At 43.0% G+C, this 27,511-nt stretch overlaps 1 protein-coding gene across 2 annotated transcripts in view; it reads right to left on the bottom strand.

Annotated features, from left to right (window-relative positions):
• The window catches only part of wdr11 (WD repeat domain 11), a 150,314-nt gene extending 131,102 nt beyond the window's left edge, over positions 1-19,212 (bottom strand). For both annotated transcript variants that reach the window (XM_065023446.1, XM_065023445.1), the window contains exons 1-3: positions 19,003-19,212; positions 12,262-12,373; positions 3,088-3,241 (exon numbers count right to left, since the gene is read on the bottom strand). In XM_065023446.1, coding sequence (XP_064879518.1) covers positions 3,088-3,241; positions 12,262-12,373; positions 19,003-19,088 — 352 coding nt within the window. In that variant the 5' untranslated portion in view covers positions 19,089-19,212. The remainder of the gene's footprint in view (positions 1-3,087; positions 3,242-12,261; positions 12,374-19,002) is intronic.
• Positions 19,213-27,511: the final 8,299 nt, after the last annotated feature.

Below are 27,511 nucleotides of genomic sequence, written 5' to 3' on the forward strand. Positions count from 1 at the left end.
AACCTTTGACTGCTTATGTATACATCACACACACACACCAGTATTTGGAGAGTTTCTACCATTCTTCTCTGCAGATCCTCTCAAGCTATTAGGTTGTGTGTCTGTAGAGCTATTTTCAGGTCTCTCCAGAGATGTTTGATTGTATTCAAGTCCGGGCTCTGGCTGGACCACTAAAGGACATTGAGACTTGTCCTGCAGCCACTCCTGCGTTGTCTTGGCTGTCTGCTTAGGGTCGTTGTCCTGTTGGGAGGTGACCCTTAGCCCTCAGACTGGGGCGGAGTGCTCTGGAGCAGGATCTCTTTGTACTTTGCTCCATTTATCTTACCCTCAATCCTGACTTGCATCCCTGTCCCTGCCACTGACAAACATCCCCACAGCATGATGCTGCCACCTACATGCTTCACCGTAGGGATGGTGTCAGGTTTCCTCCAGATGTGACACTTGGCATTCAGGCCAAAGAGTTCAATCTTTGTTTCATCAGACAAGATAATCGTGTTTCTCATGGTCTGAGAGTCTTCAGGTGCTCTGTCAGAGTGACAATCAGGTTCTTTGTCACCTCCATGACCAATGCGCTTCTCCCCACGATATCTCAAGCTGGTCGGGCGGCCAGTTCCAATCAAACAAGTGTAGACCTTAACATGAAATACTTACAAGCCCTTACCCAACAGTGCAGTTCAAGAAGAGTTAAGAAAATATTTACCAAATAAACTGAAGTAAAAAATACTCAAAAGTAACAATAACAAGGCTATATAGAGGGGGTACCGGTTAGAGATAATATGTACGTGTAGGTAGGGGTGAAGTGACTATGCATAGATAGTGTACAAAACAAAGGGGGGTCAATGTCAATTAATTTTTCAGCAGTCTTACGGCTTGGGGATGAAAGCTGTTAAGGAACCTTTTGGTCCTAGACTTGGCGCTACGGTATAGTCTGCCGTGCCTGAAGCTGAAATTACAGTCTATAGGGTGACTGGAGTCTGACAGTTTTATGGGCTTTCCTCTGACACCACATATTATATTGGTCCTGGATGGCAAGAAGCTTGGCCACAGTGATGTACTGGGCCGTAAGCACTACCATCTGCAGCGCCTTACAGTCAGATGCCGAGCAGTTGACACACCAGGCGGTGATGCAAACGGTCAGGATGCTCTCGATGGTGCAGTTGTTGAACTTTGAGGATCTGGGGACCCATGCCAAATCTTTTCCGTCTCCTAAGGGGGAAAAGGTTTTGTCGTGCCCTCTTCACAACTGTCTTGGTGAGAGTTCTAGGAAGTGTTAGTGGTTCAAAACTGCTTCCATTTAACTTCTTTATATATGGGGCGCTCTTTTAATTTTTGGATAAAAAAACTTTCCCGTTTTAAACAAGATATTTTGTCACGAAAAGATGCTCGACTATGCATATATTTGACAGCTTTGGAAAGAAAAAACACTGACGTTTCCAAAACTGCAAAGATATTATCTGTGAGTGCCACAGAACTGATGCTACAGGCGAAACCAAGATGAAATTTCAAACAGGAAATGCCCCAGATTTTGGAGGCGCTGTGTTCCAATGTCTCCTTATATGGCTGTGAATGCGCAAGGAATGAGCCTACACTTTCTGTTGTTTCCCAAAGGTGTCTGCAGCATTGTGACGTATTTGTGCATTTTTCCATTTGGTTCAGAGGAGAAACCAAACTGCCACGAATGATTTATCATCGAATAGATATGTGAAAAACACCTTGAGGATTGATTCTAAACAACGTTTGCCATGTTTCTGTCGATATTATGGAGTTAATTTGGAAAAAAGTTTGGCGTTGTAATGACTGAATTTTCGGGGGGTTTTCTTAGCCAAACGTGATGAACAAAACGGAGCGATTTCTCCTACACAAATAATATTTTGGGAAAAACTGAACATTTGCTAACTAACTAAGAGTCTCCAAATTGAAAACATCCGAAGTTCTTCAAAGGTAAATGATTTTATTTGAATGCTTTTCTTGTTTTTGTGAAAATGTTGCCTGCTGAATGCTAGGCTTAATGCTATGCTAGCTATCAATACTCTTACACAAATGCTTGTGTAGCTATGGTTGAAAAGCATATTTTGAAAATCTGAGATGACAGTGTTGTTAACAAAAGGCTAAGCTTGTGAGCCAATATATTTATTTCATTTGCGATTTTCATGAATAGTTAACGTTGCGTTATGCTAATGAGCTTGAGGCTATGATTACGCTCTCGGATACGGGATTGCTCGACGCAAGAAGTTAAGAATGATGGACGCCACTGTTCTTGGGAACCTTTAATGCTGCAGACATTTTTTGATACCCTTACCCAGAGCTGTGCCTCAACACAATCCTGTCTCAGAACTCTACGGACAGTTTCTTCGACCTCATGGCTTGGTTTTTGCTCTGACATGCACTATCAACTGTGGGACGTTATATAGAAAGGCGTGCCTCTCCAAATCATGTCCAATCAATTGAATTTACCACATGTGAACTCCAATCAAGTTGTATTAACATTGAGGATGATCAATGGAAACTAGATGCACCAGAGCTAAATTTTGAGTCTCATAGCAAAGGGTCTGACTACTTATGTAAATAAGGTATCCGTTTTTTTATTTAATACATTTTGCTTTGTCATTATGGGGTATTGTGTGTAGATTGATGAAGAATAATTTAATCCATTTTAGAATAAGGCTGTAACAAAATGTGGAAAAGTTCAAGTGGTCTGTGACATATAAATATGTGTAATTAGTTGTATTAGCAGCAGTAGTTTTTATTGTAGGCCTATTTGTACAACAACCTTATTATGCTGTTCATTTAAGTTTTATGACATAAAAAAAAAAAAACATTGTTTAAATAGCCTAATACCTGATTTCGGGGACTGGGATATTTGTCAGTTCAAGAGGATAATATCCTTGCTGAAAAATAAAAAATAAAAACTATCCCAGGGTTTATGATAGATCTCATTTTCATTTATTCATAATTCTAAATTTATGTCAGGGAGGTTTGGCTTAATGTACTTGAAAGGAAATCATTGATACAGGTTGTAATTTCTTGGTCTCTCAAAGTTGATGTAATAAATGCAGCAGTGGTCCTTTTCCGAGGTTTGGCTCTCACCCTGGATAGGTTTGGAGTGCTCCTGGATCTCACAGTGGGCCGTGCCACTCACCACATCCCACACGATAATCTTCCCTGCTGAATCGGCAGAGGCCAGCCTCAGAGAGTAGGGCGAGCTGAGGCTGTGGTGGTAGTTCTCCCTGGACCATTTCACCTGCAGGCAGAGAGCGAGAAGGAGAGAGTGGGAGCAGGTGAGATGGTTTAGCCTATTTGAACATAGTCTCTAAAACAAAATCAAATGTGCAAGAAAAAAACTCAGCTCTCTAGAACACAATTAAAAACAACCAGAACCCAATTGACTACTAAATTACACACGCTGAACTTTCAAATAAAATATAACCTGGAAAGGCATGTGGCCCTGACAGCATCAGGAATTAAATGCAAAAACACAGTACTCCTAAGCTGCAGGATGCCTTCTTCAAACCCGGTTTTGGAAAGTGGCTGCTTCCCTGATATCCTATAAAAATGTAAATGTTTTTTTTTTTAAGTGACAAATTAGAGCCTAATAACTATATGTATCACCCGCAACATGGGGAAACTGTTCTGCTGTATTCTCAATAGCTGAATACAGACCTTCCTTCTACCCAAACACAGAACAGACCACACACACACACACACCTGCATGTTCATCAGAAACAGAGGAAAAGTACTTGCATATTTTGCTGATTATAAAAGAATGCTTTTGATTCCATATGGCATGATGGATTATATTGTAAAACCCTAAAAAAATTATATATAAAATATATATTTTTTTAAATATATAAAAAAAAGAGGTTTTGGGGGCAAAGTAGGTGACATAAAATCTATTTACTTGAACAGACAGTATTAAAAATAAACCATAAAAGAGAATTTGGCACAAGGGTGGGGGTTTGCTGCCCATATACAGTCTTGAAATCACTGGCCAGTTTAATAAATGGAACTCGTCACTTTAATAACATTTATATATCTTGCAGTACTCATCAGTACAGTATATGTATATACTGTATTTTATCCTATTCTACTCGGACACTGCTCGCCCAAATATTATATATTCTTATTTCCATTCCTTTATTTTATGTGGGGGAAAGAATCTGAATGGTTTGTCCTCGAGGTTTCGCCTGCTACATAAGTTCTGTTATACTCACAGACATGATTCAAACAGTTAGAAAACACTCAGAAGTTTCTATCCAAATCTACTAATAATATGCATATCTTATCTTCTGAGGATGAGTAGCAAGCAGTTGAATTTGGGCATACTTTTCATCCAAAATGCCAAATGCTGCCCCCTATCCTAGAGAAGTTAACAGTTAGTGACTGAAAATAAATTTGACCGGTCATGTTTATCGGTCTATAGGTTTATTTGCATAATTTGTGGAATAAAGTGTGTGTGTGTCTTCGTGTGAAAACTAATTTGAACTGTAGAGGGCGCTATACCACCAAGAATGTGCTTGGAAGGTTTCACATCCACTAGAGGCCCTGCTAACGTTAGCTTGGCAACTGAGGAAAAATGAAGCGCGCCAAACGTATCTCTGTGTGGGACCCTTCGTTCAAAAGGGTGATGAAGTTCTCTGCAAGCTTTGCAAAAATTCAGCAGCAGGGGCCTCCCGAATGGCGCAGTGGTCTAAGGTACTGCAGTGCTTGAGGCGTCATTACAGATCCGGGTATCGCAGCCGTCCACGACCGGGAGACGCACAATTGGTCCGGGTTAGGGGAAGGTTTGGCTGGCCGGAATGTCACTGTCCCATCGCGCTCCAGCAACTCCTGTGGCAGGCCGGGCGCATGCACGCTGACACGGTCGCAAGGTGTCGGCTCGCTTCCGGATTAAGCGAGCAGTGTGTCAAAAAGTGTTTGCAGTGTGGCTTGGTAGGGTTGTTTCGGAGGACCTTAGCCTCACCCGACTCCGTACAGGAGACGCAGCGATGTGAAAAGACTAACTACCAATTGGATAACAAAAACATTTTTTTTAACAAATTCAGCAGCAGTACCAGCACGATGATGTATCACGTCAAGAACAAACACCCAGGTGCCATCACTTTGATGCTAGCGGGGAGAATGATGCGTGCCGTCTGAGGTGATCACACAGTTGGTGTGTAGAATGATTGAGCGTGATATGATGCCAATCAGTGTGGTCGAGGGCTTTAGGGGAGTTAATTCGTTACTTTGAGCCTGAGTACTGCACGCCATCACAAGACACAATAACATAATATTTTTTTCTAAGTGCTGAAACCGAAGCTAGCCACAGCCGGCAAGTTGGCTCTCACAACTGACTGTTGAACTGTGCTGACCACCGAGATCTAAAATACCATGACGTGCCACTTCAGCGATGTTGACTGGGTAAAGGAGTCTATCAGTCAGACACACAGCTGACAACCTCGTGGAGAAGTTGACCAGTGATGTTGAGACGTGGGACTCAATGACTACGTGTTGGCATGCATCCACAACAACGCACGCAACATTGTTGAAGCCATCGCTGAAGTCTGTGCATAGCATGGCACCGAGTCCCAGGGGATGCAAGTAGTGGAATTCCACTACTTGCATCCCCTGGGACTCGGTGCCATGCTATGCACAGACTTCAGCGATGGCTTCAATATTTTATTTTACCTTTATTTAACCTCTTCAGTCGACCCTCTACTTTTTTGAACATTCTGTTAAAAATCGCGCAACATCGCGCCCTGCTACTCATGCCAGGAATATGGTATATGCATTTGCTTAGTCTGTGTGGATAGAAAACACTCAGACGTTTAAAAAACTGGTTAAATCACTGCTGTGGCTTTACCAGAACGGCATTTACATCGAAAAGCACAGGAAAAACTGATCACTGAAAATGGGGAAAATATATCCATGCGCTACTTGAACCCATTGATAAACGTGAACCACAATTAATTGACTGAGGTTGCAGTACCTACAGCTTCCACAGCGTGTCTAGAGTCTTGTCATTTCCCTTCGAGTTTTTTCTTGGTCAAACACATACAGGACACCGTATCTAATCCGGTCTAGGACCGGATATTTTCGTTGAGTTTCTAGCCGGACATTTTTCCAGACGGACAGCTAATGATCTTTACATCGCCTCCTGATGAATTTTATCGCTTATTAACGTTTACTAATACCTAAAGTTGCATTACAAACATATTTCGAAGTGTTTTGTGAAAGTTTATCGTCGACTTTTTGAATTTTAAAAAATGACGTTACGTTTTGAAACGATGTTTTTTTCGTTTATCACACAGTCTACATATAACGATATCTAGGCTTTATATGGACCGATTTAATCGAAATAAAGACCCAAATAGTGTTTATGGGACATCTAGGAGTGCCAACAAAGAAGATGGTGAAAGGTAATGAATGTTTTCTATTTTATTGTGCGGTTTGTGTAACGCCGAAATGCTAATTATTTTGTTTACGTCCCCTGTGGGTCTTTTGGGGTGTTGCATGCTATCAGATAATAGCTTCTCATGCTTTCGCCGAAAAGCATTTTAAAAATCTGACTCGTTGCCTGGATTCACAACGAGTGTAGCTTTAATTCGATACCCTGCATGTGTATTTTAATGAACTTTTGAGTTTTAACTAATACTATTAGCATTTAGCGTAGCGCATTTGCATTTCCAGAGCTCTAGTTGGGACGCAAGCGTCCCGGGTAGAAGCAACAGGTTAACCAGGTAGGCTAGTTGAGAACAAGTTCTCATTTGCAACTGCGACCTGGCCAAGATAAAGCATAGCAGTGTGAACAGACAACAAATAATACACTGCTCAAAAAAATAAAGGGAACACTTAAACAACACAATGTAACTCCAAGTCAATCACACTTCTGTGAAATCAAACTGTCCACTTCGGAAGCAACACTGATTGACAATAAATTTCACATGCTGTTGTGCAAATGGAATAGACAACCGTTGGAAATTATAGGCAATTAGCAAGACACCCCCCAATAAAGGAGTGGTTCTGCAGGTGGTGACCACAGACCACTTCTCAGTTCCCATGCTTCCTGGCTGATGTTTTGGTCACTTTTGAATGCTGGCGGTGCTTTCACTCTAGTGGTAGCATGAGACGGAGTCTACAACCCACAGAAGTGGCTCAGGTAGTGCAGCTCATCCAGGATGGAACATCAATGTGAGCTGTGGTAAGAAGGTTTGCGGTGTCTGTCAGCGTAGTGTCCAGAGCATGGAGGCGCAACCAGGAGACAGGCCAGTACATCAGGAGACGTGGAGGAGGCCGTAGGAGGGCAACAACCCAGCAGCAGGACCGCTACCGCCAACTTTGTGCAAGGAGGAACAGGAGGAGCACTGCCAGAGCCCTGCAAAATGACATCCAGCAGGCCACAAATGTGCATGTGTCTGCTCAAACGGTCAGAAACAGAGACTCCACAGGTGGGGGTTGTGCTTACAGCCCAACACCGTGCAGGACGTTTGGCATTTGCCAGAGAACACCAAGATTGGCAAATTCGCCACTGGCGCCCTGTGCTCTTCACAGATGAAAGCAGGTTCACACTGAGCACGTGACAGAGTCTGGAGACGCCGTGGAGAACGTTCTGCTGCCTGCAACATCCTCCAGTATGACCGGTTTGGCGGTGGGTCAGTCATGGTGTGAGGTGGCATTTCTTTGGGGGGGGGGACGCACAGCCCTCCATGTAGCCTGACTGCCATTGGGTACCGAGATGAGATCCTCAGACCCCTTGTGAGACCATATGCTGATGCGGTTGGCCCTGGGTTCCTCCTAATGCAAGACAATACTAGACCTCATGTGGCTGGAGTGTGTCAGCAGTTCCTGCAAGAGGAAGGCATTGATGCTATGGACTGGCCCGCCCGTTCCCCAGACCTGAATCCAATTGAGCACATCTGGGACATCATTTCTCGCTCTTGCACCACAGACTGTCCAGGAGTTGGCGGATGCTTTAGTCCAGGTCTGGGAGGAGATCCCTCAGGAGACCATCCGCCACCTCATCAGGAGCATGCCCATGCATTGTAGGGAGGTCATACAGGCACGTGGAGGCCACACACACTACTGAGCCTCATTTAGACTTGTTTTAAGGACATTACATCAAAGTTGGATCAGCCTGTAGTGTGGTTTTCCACTTTAAATTTTGAGTGTGACTCCAAATCCAGACCTCCATGGGTTGATAAATTTGATTTCCATTGATAATGTGTGTGATTTTGTTTTCAGCCCATTCAACTATGTAAAGAAAAAAGTATTTAATAAGAATATTTCATTCATTCAGATCTAGGATGTGTTATTTTAGTGTTCCCTTTATTTTTTTGAGCAGTGTATATGTGGTGTGATTGTTGCTGCTGAGAGACTGGTTAGGCACTTTTACCATAGCCAACTCAGCCACCAAGGCACTAGAAGTTAAGCAAGTCAAAATGCAGCTCGCGCAGCACCACCTGATCCAGTTTTGTAAGCCAGAACGAGTACCAGCGCGTAGCATGTTTGAGAGGTTGGTGGAGCAGAGACAGCCGTGCTGTTCAACCGGACCATCACCAAGCTGCAAGAGGCAGAACTCTCGAGCTCCCAGATGATCACTGGCAAATAATGATGGAGATCAAGCCCGTCTTGCTAACCCTGACATGCACAACCAGCGTTATGTCATCCAAAAAAGGTGTCCATCTCCAACATAAACCCTATCACATTCAGCCTACTGCAAACATCTCTTCCGCGGAGTGGATAAAAGCATGAGAGTGTTAAGAGTTCAGGAGTCCCTCTGAAAAATGCATGCAGGAATGAATCTATAAAACTAGGTTATATTGTATGTAGGCAATTAGTGTTGTTAATCTATGTAGGCAAATAGCAGCCAATTGTTGTTATTGTCATTGTCTTATTGAAAGTATTAGGAGAAGCAAAACCATACATTGCACATTTATGAAAAAACATAGTTTTGAAGGATCCGAAATGCAAGATCGTATAATACTTATTTTATTATTTTCACAGGTGGATGCAAAAAAATCTGACCTTAATGGCACCTCTCGTCACATTGATGTTGGACCATCGCCACAAGCATCTGCGATTTATTTTGCCAGCTGAGAGTGACAGCAAAAACAAAGCTGCTCAAGTTGGCGGACTTGGTATCCTATGACACAGATGTGACTGGGTCAAATGGAGAGAGTGTCCCACTGCTGCTGACAGAGAGATTGACTGAGCGAGCCAGGAAGCCTTGGGTCTTCAGCTCCTATTTGGTAACGCCAACAACCCCATGCTGTTACTTCGTGGGTGTGACTACAACCCCGCACTTGAGAGAGGCAGAAAACAAGGTGAAAAAAACTACTTGAGACATTCCTCCCATCACTCAATGTGTTTCCACGTCACTGGTGGAAAGTCAACAGTGAAAGATTCCCAAGGATCGCCACTTTAGCGAGGCGCTACAATTTGCTGACAATAGTCCACATCAATAGGCCTACTGTTAACTGAAAGAAAATGTTAACGGTTATTTAAATGAAATGGAAAAGCAGAATGTGGTTTTTGTTACTGTTTTGTTGTTTATTTGCAAGAATGTTGTACAATGTAGCCTACCTTTTTCCGACGATATGTTATACTTCGACAAGGCTTTATGTTAGGTCAGCACCCAGTCACAGAAAACCATAAAGCCATTTTCCAACCAAGGAGAGCCCTCACAAAAGTCAGAAATAGCGATTAAATTAATCACTAACCTTTGATGATCATCAGATGGCACTCACATGACTTCATGTTTTGTTCAATAAAGTTCATCTTTATGTCCAAAAACTTCATTTGAAATGTGTGTTTTATGTTCAGAAATGCATTGTCTCAAACAAACATCCGGTGCAGAGAGCCACATCAAATTACAGAAATACTCATAATAAACATTGATAAAATATACAAGTGTTATGCATGGAAATATAGATAAACTTTTCCTTAATGCAAGCGCTGTGTCAGATTTCAAAAAGGCTTTACGGTGATTGCGATTATGTTAGGTCAGCACCTAGCCACAGAAAAACATAGCCATTTTCCAAAGAAGGAGAGGTGTCACAAAAGTCAGAAATAGCATTATAAATATTCACTTACCTTTGATGATCATCAGAATGCACTCACAGGAATCCCAGTTCCATAATAAATGTTTGTTTTGTTCGAAAACGTCCATAATTTATGTCCAAAAACCTCCTTTTTGTTTGCGCGTTTAGTTCACAAATCCAAACTCACGAGGCGCGGAAAGTCCAGGTGAAAGTTCAGACAAAGTCATATTACAGTTTGTAGAAACATGACAATGTATATAATCAATCTTTAGGATGTTATCATAAATCTTCAATAATGTTTCAACCGGACAATTCCTTTGTCTTTAGAAATGCAATGGAACGCAGCTAACTCTCACAGGCGCACACGAGACTGAGCTCATGGCACTCTGCCAGAAACCTGGTTGAAACAGCTCTCATTCTCTTCCCCTTCACAGTAGAAGCCTCAAATAAGGTTGTAAATACTGTTGACATCTAGTGGAAGCCTTAGGAAGTGCAATAGGACCCAAGACACTGTATATTCGATAGGCAAAGACTTGAAAACCTACAAACCTCAGATTTCCCACTTCCTGGTTGGATTTTATTCTCAGGTTTTTGTCTGCCATATGAGTTCTGTTATACTCACAGACATCATTCAAAGAGTTTTAGAAACGTCAGAGTGTTTTCTATCCAAATCTACTAATTGTATGAATATTCTAGCTTTTCGTCCAAGCTATTCAATACTGCACCCTAGTCCCAAAGAAGTTTAGAACAAATTCTTATTTACGACAGCCTACACCGACCAAACAAGGACGACGCTTGGCCAATTGTGCACCGCCCTAAGGGACTCCAAATCACGGCCGGATATAATACAGCCTGGAATCGAACCGGGGACTGTAGTGAAGACTATAGTGTGGAGTCTGAGTGAATGGAGTCTGGCCCAGGAGTGTGAAGGTGAACGGAAAGGCTCTGGAGCAACGAACCGCCCTTGCTGTCTCTGCTTGGCCAGTTCCCCTCTTTCCACTGGGATTCTCTGCCTCTAACCCTATTACAGGGGCTGAGTGACTGGCTTACTGGTGCTCTTTCATGCCGTCCCTAGGAGGGGTGCGTCACTTGAGTGGGTTGAGTCACTTACGTGATCTTCCTGTCTGGGTTGGCGCCCCCCCTTGGGTTATGCCGTGGCGGAGATCTTTGTGGGCTATACTTGGCCTTGTCTCAGGATGGTAAGTTGGTGGTTGAAGATATCACTCTAGTGGTGTGGGGGCTGTGCTTTGGCAAAGTGGGTGGGGTTATATCCTTCCTGTTTGGCCCTGTCCGGGGGTATCATCGGATGGGGCCACAGTGTCCCCTGACCCCTCCTGTCTCAGCCTCCAGTATTTATGCTGCAGTAGTTTACGTGTCGGGGGGCTAGGATCAGTTTGTTATATCTAGAGTACTTCTCCTGTCCTATCCGGTGTCCTGTGTGAATTTAAGTATGCTCTCTAATTCTCTCTTTCTCTCTCTCGGTGGACAGGAGCCATAGGACCATGCCTCAGGACTACCTGGCATGATGACTCCTTGCTGTCCCCAGTCCACACCTGGCCGTGCTGCTGCTCCAGTTTCAACTGTTCTGCCTGCAGCTATGGAATCCTGACCTGTTCACCGGACGTGCTACCTGTCCCAGACCTATTAGTTGACCATGCTGGCCATGTTCTGTTATAATCTCCACCCGGCACAGCCAGAAGAGGACTGGCCACCCCTCATAGCCTGGTTCCTCTCTAGGCTTCTTCCTAGCCAACGTACTTCAACACCTGCATTGCTTGCTGTTTGGGGTTTTAGGCTGGGTTTCTGTACAGCACTTTGAGATATTAGCTGATGTACGAAGGGCTATATAAATACATTTGATTGGACTCTTGCACTGAGATGCAGTGCCTTAGACCGCTGCGCCACTTGGGAGCTGAAACTTTATCAATGTGGCTTTTTGGCCCAAACAGTGAAAACATGGCCGAATCTTGCTGACAAAGAGAAAAAGCTTACTCTGACCAAGGTCAAAGAGAACCCACTTTCTTACTTTGGATGATAAATATCACTTCAGCTAGAAAACAGACTTTATAATTAGAACCAGACATGAATATAGTTTACTCCTGTGATGGGTTACATTCACTATTGCAAATGTAATCTAAGCTACATGCTATGAATTCACTCAAACAACTTATTCAAAAAAAGGCAGAGGCTACTTCCTGGGATTTTCCCATTATGATATTGAGAAATCCTGACTGGAACTTACCTTGACCACATTGGCTTTGTGCCTCTCCAGAACCTGGATGGTCTGGGAAGTCTTTGGGTCGATGATGAGGATGCTGGAGTGACATCCCTGGGCTATCAGCCCCTGCCAACCCCTGGAAGAGAAGAGATTTAAAATATAGGCGATATAACTAAGCTATCTAGCAGGGGCTGCTATCCATCAAAAATAACATTTACATTTTAGCCTATCAACAGGGCAGCACACAGCTGCTTGAAGAGGTCATGCAGAGGCATGTTCTAGGGTGAGGCGGTATCCCGATTTTCATATCGTCATCTTATACGCACTACCAGCTTAGTATACAAGGTTACGTCAAAGAAATGAAGAAAAAAAGGCCCATTGGGCATCTACTAAAAGAATGCAAAAAATAATTGCAGTGAGTCAGCTAGCTAAACATAACAAGTACAAACCAATATTATTATTTATTTTTTAAAGATATGCAATCCAGCTCATGAATAAAATCAGCAAAAAAAGAAACACTTACTGTCAATTGTGTTTATTTTCAGCAAATGTATCATGTAAATATTTGTGTGAACATAAGATTTAACAACTGAGACATAAACTGAACAAGTTCCTGCAGACATGTGAATAACAGAAATTGAAAAATGTGTCCCTGATCAAAGGGGGGTTAAAAAAAGGGAACAGTCAGTATCTGGTGTGGCCACCAGCTGCATTAAGTACTGCAGTGCATCTCCTCCTCGTGGACTGCACCAGATTTGCCAGTTCTTGCTGTGAGATCTTACCCCACTCTTCCACCAAGTCACCTGCAAGTTCCCAGACATTTCTAGGGGGGGAAATGGCCCTAGCCCTCACCCTCCAATCCAACAGGTCCCAGAAGTGCTCAATGGGATTGAGATCAGGGCTCTTCGCTGGCCATGGCAGAACACTGACATTCCTGTCTTGCAGGAAATCACGCACAGAACGAGCAGTATGGCTGGTGGCATTGTCATACTGAAGGGTCATGAAAGGATGAGCCTGCAGGAAGGGTAGCACGAGGGGACGAGGATATCTTCCCTGTAACGGACAGCATTGAGATTGCAGGCAATAATGAGCTCAGTCCGATGACGCTGTGACAAACCGCCCCAGACCATGACGGACCCTCCACCTCCAAATCGATCCCACTCCAGAGTACAGGCCTCGGTGTAACGCTCATTACTTCGACAAAAAAACACAAATCTGACCATCACTCCTGGTGAGACAAAACCGCAGCTCGTCAGTGAAGAGCACTTTTTGCCAGTCCTGCCTGGTGCATCTCGGGCAGTTGTTTGTTGCCATCCGGTACCTGTCCCGCAAGTGTGATGTTCAGATGTACCGATCCTGTGCAGGTGTTGTTACACGTGGTCTGCCACTGCGAGGACGATCAGCTGCCTGTCCTGTCCCCCCTTAGCGCTGTCTTAAGTAGATGTCGACCGATTAATCGGAATGGCTGATACCTTGAAATCGGCCGTAAGTAATCATAACAATCGGTAATCTCCATTTTTAGCCACCGATTGTGACCGGTTACATTGCACTCCATGGGGAGACTGCGTGGCAGGCTGACTACTTGTTACGAGAGTGCAGCAAGAAGCCAAGTTAAGTTGCTAGCTAGCATTAAACTTATCTTACAAAAAAATCAATCTTAACATAATCACTCGTTAGCTACACATGGTTGATGATATTACTAGTTTATCTAGCGTGTCCTGCGTTGCATATAATCGATGCGGTGCCCGTTAATTTCTCATCGAATCACAGCCTACTTCCCTAAACGGGTGATGATTTAACAAGAGCATTCGCGAAAAAAGCACTGCCGTTGCATCAATGTGTACCTAACAATAAACATCAGTGCCTTTCTTTAAAATCAATACACATATTTTTAAACCTGAATATTTAGTTAATATTGCCTGCTAACATTAATTTCTTTTAACTAGGGAAATTGTGTCACTTCTCGTGCGTTCCGTACAAGCAGAGTCAGGGTATATGCAGCAGTTTGGGCCACCTGGCTCGTTGCGAACTGTGTGAAGACCATTTATTCCAAACAAAGACCGTAATTAATTTGCCAGAATTGTACATAATTCTGACATAACATTGAAGGTTTTGCAATGTAACAGCAATATTTAGATTTAGGGATGCCACCCGTTCGATAAAATAGGGAACGGTTCCGTATTTCACTGAAAGAATAAACGTTTTGTTTTCAAAATGATAGTTTCCGGTTTTGACCATATTAATGGGCGGCAGGGTAGCCTAGTGGTTAGAGCGTTGGACTAGTAACTGAAAGGTTGCAAGTTTGAATCCCCGAGCTGACAAGGTACAAATCTGTCTTTCTGCCCCTGAACAGGCAGTTAAACCCACTGTTCCTAGGCCGTCATTGAAAATAAGAACTTGTTCTTAACCTCTTGCTCCTACCTGACACGCAGGCGTCCCATCTAGACATCTGGAAATGCAAATGCGCTACGCTAAATGCTAATAGTACTAGTTAAAACTCAAACGTTCATTAAAATACACATGCAGGGTAGTGAATTAAAGCTACACTCGTTGTGAATCGAGGCAACAAGTCAGATTTTTAAATGCTTTTCGGCGAAAGCATGAGAAGCTATTATCTGATAGCATGTAACACCCCAAAAGACCCGCAGGGGACGTAAACAAAATAATTAGCATAGTCGGCGCTACACAAAACGCACAAATAAAATATAAAACATTCATTGCCTTTGACCATCTTCTTTGTTGGCACTACTAGATGTCCCATAAACATCACTAATGGGTCTTTTTTTCAATTAAATCGGTCCATATATAGCCTAGATATCGATCTATGAAGACTGTGTGATCAAGGGGAAAAAAGCGTTTCATAACGTAACGTCATTTTTTTTTATTAAAAAAGTCGACGATAAACTTTCACAAAACACTTATACAAATACAAACTTATACACTTATTACAAATACTTTTGTAATGCAACTTTAGGTATTAGTAAACGTTAATAAGCGATCAAATTGATCACGAGGCGATGTATATTCTATAGCTGTCCGTCTGGAAATAATGTCCGGGTAAATCTCAACAAAATATCCGGTCGGAGACCGGAAGAACTGCGCTGCCTTGCGTCTGTTTGACCAAGAAACAAATAGTAGGCAAATGACAAGACTCTAGACATCGTGTGGAAGCTGTAGGTATTGCAACCTCGGCCCCATTAAATGTGGTTCACCTTTATCAATGGGTTCAAGTCGCGCATGGATATATTTTTCCATTTTCAGTGATCAGATTTTCCTGCACTTTTCGATGAAACGCACGTTCTGTGATTTAACCAGTTTTATAAACGTCTGAGTGTTTTCTATCCACACATACTAATCATATGCATATACTATATTCCTGGCATGAGTAGCAGGGCGCTGAAATGTTGCGTGATTTTTAACAGAATGTTCGAAAAAGTAGGGGGTAGGAGTAACAGGTTAACCGACTTGCCTAGTTAAACAAAGGTAAAATAAATCAAATAAAAAAATGACCTAAGGCTTGTATTTCTGTGTGTTATTATGTTATAATTAAGTCTATGATTTGATATTTGATAGAGCAGTCTGACTGAGCGGTGGTAGGCAGCAGCAGGCTCGTAGGCATTCATTCAAACAGCACTTTCCTGCATTTGCCAGCAGCTCTTCACCGTGCTTCAAGCATTGAGCTGTTTATGACTTCAAGCCTATCAACTCCCGAGATAAGGCTGGTGTAACCGATGTGAAATGGCTAGCTAGTTAGCGGGGAGCGCGCTAATAGTGTTTCAATCGGTGAAGTCACTCGCTCTGAGACCTTGAAGTAGTTGTTCTCCTTGCTCTGCAAGGGCCGCAGATTTAGTGGAGCGCTAGGTAACGATGCGTCGAGGGTGGCTGTTGTCGATGTGTTCCTGGTTCGAGCCCAGGTAGGGGAGAGGAGAGGGACGGAAGCTATACTGTTACACTGGCAATACTAAAGTGCCTATGCAAAAACAGTGTTGGAGAAGAAAGTAAAAGTGCAATATGTGCCATGTAAGAAAGCTAACGTTTAAGTTCCTTGCTCAGAACATGAGAACATATGAAAGCTGGTGGTTCCTTTTAACATGAGTCTTCAATATTCCCAGGTAAGAAGTTTTAGGTTGTAGTTATAATAGGGCTATTTCTCTCTATACCATTTGTATTACATATACCTTTGACTATTGGATGTTCTAATAGGTACTTTAATATTGCCAGCCTAATCTCGGGAGTTGATAGGCTTGAAGTCATAAACAGCGCAATGTTTGAAGCATTGCGAAGAGCTGCTGGCAAAAGCAGGAAAGTGCCGTTTAAATGAATGTTTACGAGCCTGCTGCAGCCAACCTCCGCTCAGTCAGACAACACTATCAAATCATAGACTTAATTATAATTTAATAACACACAGAAATACGAGCCTTAGGTCATTAATATGGTCAAACCGGAAACTATCATTTCGAAAAGAAAACGTTTATTCTTTCAGTGAAATACGGAACCGTTCTGAATTTTATCTAACGGGTGGCATCCATAAGTCTAAATATTCCTGTTACATTGCACAACCTTCAATGTAATGTCATAATTATGTACAATTCTGGAAAATTTGTTCGCAACGAGCCAGGCGGCCCAAACTGTTGCATATACCCTGACTCTGCGTGCAATGAACGCAAGAGAAGTGACACAATTGCCCTAGTTAATATTGCCTGCTAACATGAATTTCTTTTATCTAAATATGCAGGTTTAAAAAATATATACTTCCGTGTACTGATTTTAAGAAAGGCATTGATGTTTATGGTTAGGTACATTCGTGCAACGATTGTGCTTTTTTCGCAAATGTGCTTTTGTTTTAAGTCATCCCCCGTTTGGCGAAGTTGGCTGTCTTTGTTAGGAAGAAATGGTCGTCACACGGTTCGCAACGAGCCAGGCGGCCCAAACTGCTGCATATACCCTGACTCTGTTGCACAGAAGAGAAGTGACACCATTTCCCTAGTTAAAAGAAATTCATGTTAGCAGGCAATATTAACTAAATAGGCAGGTTTAAAAATATATACTTGTGTATTGATTTTAAGAAAGACAATGTTTATGGTTAGGTACACATTGGTGCAACGACTGCTTTTTTCGCGAATGCGCTTGTTAAATCACCCGTTTGGCTAAGTAGGCTGTGATTCAATGATAAATTAACAGGCACCGCATCGATTGTATAGAACAAGCTAGATAAACTAGTAATATCATCAACCATGTGTAGTTAACTAGTGATTATGTTAAGATTGATTGTTTTTTATAAGATAAGTTTAATGCTAGCACCTTACCTTTGCTCCTTGCTGCACTCGCATAACAGGTAGTCAGCCTGCCACTCGCATAACAGGTAGTCAGCCTGCCACGCAGTCTCCTCGTGGAGTGCAATGTAATCGGCCATAATCGGTGTCCAAAAATTCAGATTACCGATTGTTAGGAAAACTTGAAATCGGCCCCAATTAATTGGTCGACCTCTAGTAGTGAGTACGGCCCAATCCGGGACCTCTATAACAGGCCGTGTCAGAGGAAGGCCCTAAAAACTGCAAAACTCCAGCCACCCAAGTCATAGACTCTTTGAAATCGCATGGCAAGCGGTACTGATGTACCAAGTCTGAAAATAAATAAATAAATAGGATCCACCCCAAAGCCATAAGATGTTAAATAATTAATCAATAGGTACCCAGTGTAACTTTTTTGACTCATCACATACACCGTTGCTACAGTTCATCTATCCTGTTGCCTAGATATTTTATCCCTACCTGTATACATCTACCTTAATTACCTCGTAAATGCTAAACATGAACTCGGAAGTGGTACATTGTGTATAAAGCCAACATAATTCTTATTGTATATTCATCCTTGTTTTATTATTTTTCTATTATTTCCTCTGCATTGTTGGGAAGGGCCCATAATAAGCATTTCACTCTTATCCTACTCTACACCTGTTGTTCACGAAACATGTAACAAATACAATTTGATATGGGATTGAGGAATGAAAGCGATTGATAACAAAGAATACTGCTATTGCTGCACTATCACACATTTTCCACCTCTAGGGACAAAGACCATCAAGAAAATCACTAAGACCCAAATGTGGGGGTCTAGCACATTAACTAATCTTACAAGCACTTTATTTGCTTTTTTAAAACTACAGCTAACTACTAGCAATATGGCATTCATCAGTCACATACATTTACACTCAACCAATGACACTAAACAGTGGCATCGTAATTGGTTGTCAGCTTTAGCACAAAAACACAACTGCAATGTCAAATCAATAACTAGCTAACGTTACGTTAGACAATTCGCTAATTAGCGAGGAAGCTAACGTTAGCTTCGTCTCACAACTGGTCATGTATATTAACATTTAATTAGCTTAGCCATTTATGTTAGCTAAAATGTATATTAACCATTTTAACTTTACTCGTAATGTCTACAGATGGCAAAGTAAAGTCAACATGGTTAATCCAAACGCTAACTAAATTAAATGTCTAAGCTAATTGCGGGACGAAGCTATTTCACGTTAGCTAAACCAGCTTGCTGAAACTTGTAGCAGAACACCACTTGCCAACTGTGAAGCGAAGCATTCAAATTCTTCATTTTATCCAAAGACTAAACAATATAGTATTGTAATCTAATACATATCTGCTCATCTTCATTTTCTGTAGAATAAACCATTTCAGCTGAGTGAGTTAACGTAAATATCTAATCATTTTAGCTAGCTAGGCCAATGCACAGGGCTCCAGAACTCACCAGTCAACAGCAGTTTTGTTCTGCAAATTAAGCGTTCCAGTCAATGTCCGCGCCGCGAGTTTAATATTGACAGAGTAAGGAATCATTGTTACTATGAATTGTATTTACTAGCTACATCCAAATAAATGGACAAAATCTCGCATAGAACATGTATTTTGGTTTGTTGACAGGGGGGAAAAATAAGCAGGAAGTGTCAACTCCAGGATGCGTTATAATATAACTGTGAAGTCGGCAATAATAACGAAGTACTTCCGGGTAAAAGTCCTGTCCTGTGTAATTTGTAAATAAAGAATGAGAGAGAAAATAATAGAACATGTGCACAAGTATCCAAAGATTTTATACTAGTTATGAATAAAAAAATAATTTAACGTATTTCTATAAGATATTATGTATTGTTGTCTTTTTGTCTTTCTCTTCTTTTCTTTCAAGCCTACCTAAATGGTCAACAATGTTTTTTGTGTATGTACACCTATCACTTATTGCACCATACAATACTATCTGTACGTTGTGCAGAAAAAGGGGGTCAATTCTACTCAGGAGCAAATCCACAGTTTACACCCCCTTCAGTGTCCCTGCTCATTTGCCAGCCCTTATAGAGTGGCCCATCAACTTAAACCCAATAGTTTTTTCATACTGGACATACATATTGCATCTTACAAAATTATCTATACATTGTGTCGCTGTAAAAGGACAGTCCATTCTACTCAGGAGCATTTTAACTTTCCAAATCCACAGTTTCCAAATCCACATCAGTGTCGCTTCTAATTTTACAACCATATTTCATATCGGACATACATATTGCACCATACAACATTTTCTGGTCATTGTGTTGCAGAAAAAGGGGGGGGGGTCCCCTTTAACACAGGAGCAGCTGTAGTTTCCAAATCTGTTATTGTGGCCCTTTAAGAGTGCAAATCAACTTACATCCAGCTATTTGCATGTTAGATGGTCAGGTTTAATTAACAGAAATACATGTGCCACAGTGGAGCACTTTGGCAGATTACAATGAATCTGAATTGCAGTGCAGTTTACATAAGATATATACAAATATGTTTGACTTGGACGTAGCCTACCCACACTGTATCTGCAGGCTGTTTTGCTACACCCACAATAACATCTGCTAAATATATACATGCGACCAATAACATTTTATTTTATTTTATTTGGCTAGAGTGCACATGCCAAGACCAGAGTGGGCACATTTGCTATATAACTTATATAATATATATAACTGCCAAATGAGCAGTGACACTCCTCTGGGTGTAAACTCTGTGGATTTGGAAACTAGAAGTGCTCCTGATTTGAATGGATCCCCCTTTAGATGTGACACAATGTACAGATAATTTTGTAAGGTGCAATATGTATGTCCGACATGAAAACAAACTACTGGATTTAAGTTGAAGGGACATTTTATAAGGGCCGCCAAATGATCAGTGACGCTTCTCTGGATGTAAACTCTGTAGATATGGAGATGAGTAGTGCTCCCTTTTATTTCGTCCTGCATAATTCTAAACTCTTATTTTATTTCAATCAGTTACATCGTGTAGACAGGAAGTGATATTTATTCGCTCTGGCCAAAAGTATCTTGTATGCTAACGTTAGCTTTTTGGTTTGAGCCGGTTGCAACCCCAGTGAACATTGGGCCTTTTCAGCAAGCTGCTGGCTGTTATTAATTATGTATAAAAAAACAATCAATTATATCAATCGTGTAAGCACATGGAAATACTTTTTCGGGAATTATTGATCTATTTATTTCATGACTTAAATGTCTGGCTGTGAGTGACGGACTGTGAAACTCAATCTCCCATGATTCCGTAGTACCAGAACTGGTGTTTTATCATTTGTACTGGAACTGACCGTTGTGTTCGTTCTTATTATACCTGTGGTTGTGTTGAATACCGCACTCAACTTAAAATAAACAACTACTCTGCATATAATACATAACATACCTGTATAATAAACAGATTCAACTATTTTGCCTTTTAATAAGATCTTTGATGGCGTAGCTAGTTTATTTATGGCCTGTATGTGTCCCATACAAATATGATTCCATAGCTATGCTGGTATCTGCACATTTTAAACTGTAAACTGTCATTCTAATTTTGCTGTCTGTATACCAATTGTGTAAATGTGAATATACCATTCTAGTTCAGAAATAATTATACCAGCGTTGTTTGCACCTGAGATGTTAATGAATTCAAGCAGGTAAATAACAAAAACATTTGAGTGTTAACTGTGGAGGCTTTGTCTTTTGATTTTCCACAATATAACGCAGTTCCCACGATAATGAAAATTAACCATCCACAATGTTTACCAATTTACTTCTGTCATGTGTGAAACTAATATATATTATTTGATTGTGTCTCACAGTATATGATCACACATTTTGGTACTTGTTTTTCTACGTTATTAACATACAATAATGTTTATGTTCTACCAAATAGAGAAATGAGCTTGAGCAAACAGTGGGATGGGGCACTGGTGGCATTTGAGGAGGCACTTCCATCTACATTATAATTTCAAAATGTAGATGGAAGTGATATTTCTTCCCATTTCCCCAGTATATTTTTAGGGCAGTTGAATTATGGGTACATACCACAATGTTTGTTATGTTGTAATTTTAATCACATACAGATTCCCATTCTGTTTGATTTTAATAAATACTTTAGGATCAGAAGGAGCGAACTGCAAAGTGACAGTAACCTGCTCTTGCCACTAGCATTGCCCCTAAAACAGGGATTCCCCACAGAAGTTTCACATTTTTGTTTTAACCCTATACTGCCACACCTGATTTAATTAGTCAAAGGCTTGATGATTAGTTGACAAATTGAAGCATGTTAAGGGTTAAAACAAAAATATGAAACGTCTGGAGGAGGCCTATGAGAGGTTTGGGAAACCTTTACCTAAAAGAACCCCAAGGGAGATGCCAAGAGCGAGATCTCCCTTAAGGAATTTCTTATTAACAGACTTATCAAAGCTAAGATCATTACACTACTCCCTCGGTTCAGAAAACACAACCTGTGCTTCTCTATCACACATGCCTCACGCCTTAACACGACATGCTTTTTAGACTCATACACTATCCTTCTTCTGCTCATCAGAGTAGCAAATGGTAGGAGGGGGTATTGACCTGAGGGATGCTTGAAGTCAGGTCGCTTGACCATAAGGAAATCCCGCTACAGACAACAACCTCAAGAGAGTAAGGGCATCATCAAGGCTAGTGTCTTTCAACTTGTCAGACAGCATGACTACCTTGTTAGGAAATGTCTAACTAGTACTAAATGCAGTTGCAATATACTGATCAAGTTTAGCTGTGTCACTGGCTTTCATTTCAATGTAGGATTAAATACAAAGTAGTGCAATAAAACATTTAACTCCTCAGACCGATTGACTGTAACCTAAGCCTCTCATATCCTCACTGTTGCAATACTTGACACTGGCCCAAAACAGTAACAGTAGAGAGCATGCTGTCTACCCATGACTCTCTCTTTTCCCCCCACTTTTGTGCACACAAGGCCTGCCCAAGTCACCTTTGGGTTACATGACAATCTGACCGTGTGAAACTCCCCATCGGCTCTGTCACGAGTCCGACCGAGGGTGGTTTCCCTTCCCGGTCGGGTGGCGCTCGGCGGTCGTCGTCACCGGCCTATTAGCTGCCACTGATTGTCTTTCCTCCCCCTCCTTGTATGTTTATTGGTAGCACCTGTTGGTGAATGATTCGTTTGTCTTTATTAGACAGCCGGCCCGCCTGGTTGTTGTGCGGGATTAATGATTGTAACCTTCGGCTCTAATGTAGAGGAACGTGTTTGTTCCTGGTCGTGAAATTTCAGTTGTACCTTTCTCATTCCCCGTGTTTGGGGCCGTTATTATTGTGAGCACCCTGTGGTGCGTTGGTGCATTAAAAGAGCACAGCCTTGCACTCTCTGTCTCCTGCGTCTGACTCCACACCCACGACACCCGGAGCATTACAGGCTCCTGCATCAGGGAGACATGTGGAGATAAAAAAATAAAAAAATAATAACATGACAGAATTCATGAAAATAATAGCTTGGCTGTATAATTATTTTAAGCTCGGCATGGCATTTGTTTGGCATTCTAGCATACTGTACCTGTATCTTGTGGGGATAGATGCAGGAGCATGGGTACTGGTACTGGAAACTATTAAATACAAATTGTGTTATATTTCTTCATCAACACAACTTAAAGAGTGAAGAGATGAGAATTCATTATGATATTAGTGTATGTCATTATATCAGATATATATGCCATTAAATGACATGTGCCTAACTATGTGGTTTTAATGTGCATTAGCTGTGGTTCCTCTTATTTGGGGAGTAATATAACATTTAAAAAAATCTATTTGCAATACATGCAACCTAAAAGTTAATGCCTGAAAGACAGAGGTTGTTCCTGGAAGGTAAGGGACCCCTCATCATCCTGATGAATTACGGTGATTGGAGACAAGGAGCGATAAAACCCTTCAAACAGAGACTACCTGTTGTGTAAAACCTTGGTGCTATGGGTGGCTATGTCACATGCGGCACAGAGAAGATTCCTGTATTACATGTGTGTTTATTGTTTAGGTGTTTCATATTAAATCTGATAGCACCTCCTGCAATACCACCTTTTTAGACATGCTGCACAATTTTCAATGCATCAGTATTTACAGTCCAAATATATAGAACAATTTATCTGTGATTTTTTTGGTGTCACGTTTTGGATTCTAGTTTGTCTTTTTCCCATGGCTGTACCACAGCTGTGGTTGCCCCCCTAACATTGACGAGTGGCAAGCAGGTCATCCTGATTGGAATAAATGGTAAGTATGTGGTTTTTAAGGTCTTTACTTATATTCACATTTACATTTACATTACATTTAAGTCATTTAGCAGACGCTCTTATCCAGAGCGACTTACAAATTGGTGCATTCACCTTATGACATCCAGTGGAACAGTAGTGCATCTAAATCTTTTAAGGGGGTGAGAGGGATTACTTTATCCTATCCTAGGTATTCCTTAAAGAGGTGGGGTTTCAGGTGTCTCCGGAAGGTGGTGATTGACTCCGCTGTCCTGGCGTCGTGAGGGAGTTTGTTCCACCATTGGGGGGCCAGAGCAGCGAACAGTTTTGACTGGGCTGAGCGGGAACTGTACTTCCTCAGTGGTAGGGAGGCGAGCAGGCCAGAGGTGGATGAACGCAGTGCCCTTGTTTGGGTGTAGGGCCTGATCAGAGCCTGGAGGTACTGAGGTGCCGTTCCCCTCACAGCTCCGTAGGCAAGCACCATGGTCTTGTAGCGGATGCGAGCTTCAACTGGAAGCCAGTGGAGAGAGCGGAGGAGCGGGGTGACGTGAGAGAACTTGGGAAGGTTGAACACCAGACGGGCTGCGGCGTTCTGGATGAGTTGTAGGGGTTTAATGGCACAGGCAGGGAGCCCAGCCAACAGCGAGTTGCAGTAATCCAGACGGGAGATGACGAGTGCCTGGATTAGGACCTGCGCCGCTTCCTGTGTGAGGCAGGGTCGTACTCTGCGGATGTTGTAGAGCATGAACCTACAGGAACGGGCCACCGCCTTGATGTTAGTTGAGAACGACAGGGTGTTGTCCAGGATCACGCCAAGGTTCTTAGCGCTCTGGGAGGAGGACACAATGGAGTTGTCAACCGTGATGGCGAGATCATGGAACGGGCAGTCCTTCCCGGGAGGAAGAGCAGCTCCGTCTTGCCGAGGTTCAGCTTGAGGTGGTGATCCGTCATCCACACTGATATGTCTGCCAGACATGCAGAGATGCGATTCGCCACCTGGTCATCAGAAGGGGAAAGGAGAAGATTAATTGTGTGTCGTCTGCATAGCAATGATAGGAGAGACCATGTGAGGTTATGACAGAGCCAAGTGACTTGGTGTATAGCGAGAATAGGAGAGGACCTAGAACAGAGCCCTGGGGGACACCAGTGGTGAGAGCACGTGGTGTGGAGACGGATTTTCGCCACGCCACCTGGTAGGAGCGACCTGTCAGGTAGGACGCAATCCAAGCGTGGGCCGCGCCGGAGATGCCCAACTCGGAGAGGGTGGAGAGGAGGATCTGATGGTTCACAGTATCGAAGGCAGCCGATAGGTCTAGAAGGATGAGAGCAGAGGAGAGAGAGTTAGCTTTAGCAGTGCGGAGCGCCTCCGTGATACAGAGAAGAGCAGTCTCAGTTGAATGACTAGTCTTGAAACCTGACTGATTAGGATCAAGAAGGTCATTCTGAGATAGATAGCGGGAGAGCTGGCCAAGGACGGCACTTTCAAGAGTTTTGGAGAGAAAAGAAAGAAGGGATACTGGTCTGTAGTTGTTGACATCGGAGGGATCGAGTGTAGGTTTTTTCAGAAGGGGTGCAACTCTCGCTCTCTTGAAGACGGAAGGGACGTAGCCAGCGGTCAGGGATGAGTTGATGAGCGAGGTGAGGTAAGGGAGAAGGTCTCCGGAAATGGTCTGGAGAAGAGAGGAGGGGATAGGGTCAAGCGGGCAGGTTGTTGGGCGGCCGGCCGTCACAAGACGCGAGATTTCATCTGAGAGAGAGGGGAGAAAGAGGTCAGAGCACAGGGTAGGGCAGTGTGAGCAGAACCAGCGGTGTCGTTTGACTTAGCAAACGAGGATCGGATGTCGTCGACCTTCTTTTCAAAATGGTTGACGAAGTCATCTGCAGAGAGGGAGGAGGGGGGGAGGATTCAGGAGGGAGGAGAAAGTTGCAAAGAGCTTCCTAGGGTTAGAGGCAGATGCTTGGAATTTAGAGTGGTAGAAAGTGGCTTTAGCAGCAGAGAGAAGAGGAAAATGTAGAGAGGAGGGAGTGAAAGGATGTCAGGTCCGCAGGGAGGCGAGTTTTCCTCCATTTCCGCTCGGCTGCCCGGAGCCCTGTTCTGTGAGCTCGCAATGAGTCGTCGAGCCACAGAGCGGGAGGGGAGGACCGGGCCGGCCTGGAGGATAGGGGACATAGAGAGTCAAAGGATGCAGAAAGGGAGGAGAGGAGGGTTGAGGAGGCAGAATCAGGAGATAGGTTGGAGAAGGTTTGAGCAGAGGGAAGAGATGATAGGATGGAAGAGGAGAGAGTAGCGGGGGAGAGAGAGCGAAGGTTGGGACGGCGCGATACCATCCGAGTAGGGGCAGTGTGGGAAGTGTTGGATGAGAGCGAGAGGGAAAAGGATACAAGGTAGTGGTCGGAGACTTGGAGGGGAGTTGCAATGAGGTTAGTGGAAGAACAGCATCTAGTAAAGATGAGGTCGAGCGTATTTCCTGCCTTGTGAGTAGGGGGGGAAGGTGAGAGGGTGAGGTCAAAAGAGGAGGGAGTGGAAAGAAGGAGGCAGAGAGGAATGAGTCAAAGGTAGACGTGGGGAGGTTAAAGTCGCCCAGAACTGTGAGAGGTGAGCCGTCCTCAGGAAAGGAGCTTATCAAGGCATCAAGCTCATTGATGAACTCTCCGAGGGAACCTGGAGGGCGATAAATGATAAGGATGTTAAGCTTGAAAGGGCTGGTAACTGTGACAGCATGGAATTCAAAGGAGGCGATAGACAGATGGGTAAGGGGAGAAAGAGAGAATGACCACTTGGGAGAGATGAGGATCCCGGTGCCACCACCCGCTGACCAGAAGCTCTCGGGGTGTGCGAGAACACGTGGGCAGACGAAGAGAGAGCAGTAGGAGTAGCAGTGTTGTCTGTGGTGATCCATGTTTCCGTCAGTGCCAAGAAGTCGAGGGACTGGAGGGAGGCATAGGCTGAGATGAACTCTGCCTTGTTGGCCACAGATCGGCAGTTCCAGAGGCTACCGGAGACCTGGAACTCCACGTGGGTCGTGCGCGCTGGGACCACCAGATTAGGGTGGCCGCCCACGCGGTGTGGAGCGTTTGTATGGTCTGTGCAGAGAGGAGAGAACAGGGATAGACAGACACATAGTTGACAGGCTACACAAGAGGCTACGCTAATGCAAAGGAGATTGGAATGACAAGTGGACTACACGTCTCGAGTGTTCAGAAAGTTAAGCTTACGTAGCAAGAATCTTATTGACTAAAATGATTAAAATGATACAGTACTGCTGAAGTAGGCTAGCTGGCAGAGGCTGCGTTGTTGACTATGTAGGCTAGCTGGCAGTGTCTGCGTTGTTGACACTACACTAATCAAGTCGTTCCGTTGAGTGTAATAGTTTCTACTGTGCTACTGTGCTGCTATTCGGGGCTAGCTGGCTAGCTAGCAGTGTTGATTATGTTACGTTGCGTTAAAAGAACGACAATAGCTGGCTAGCTAACCTAGGAAATCGCTCAAGACTACACAATTATCTTTGATACAAAGACGGCTATGTAGCTAGCTATGTAGCTAGCTACGATCAAACAAATCAAGCCGTTGTACTGTAATGAAATGAAATGAAAAATGTGATACTACCTGTGGAGCGAGCGAAATGCGACCGGATTGTTGAGTGCGGAAGTTCTGTTCGGAAGACGTTGGCTAGCTGTTGGCTAGCTAGCAGTGTCTCCTACGTTAAGGACGACA

This window comes from Oncorhynchus nerka, linkage group LG10 (genome assembly GCF_034236695.1).
Source record: "Oncorhynchus nerka isolate Pitt River linkage group LG10, Oner_Uvic_2.0, whole genome shotgun sequence".
In the NCBI taxonomy this organism is placed as follows: domain Eukaryota; kingdom Metazoa; phylum Chordata; class Actinopteri; order Salmoniformes; family Salmonidae; genus Oncorhynchus; species Oncorhynchus nerka.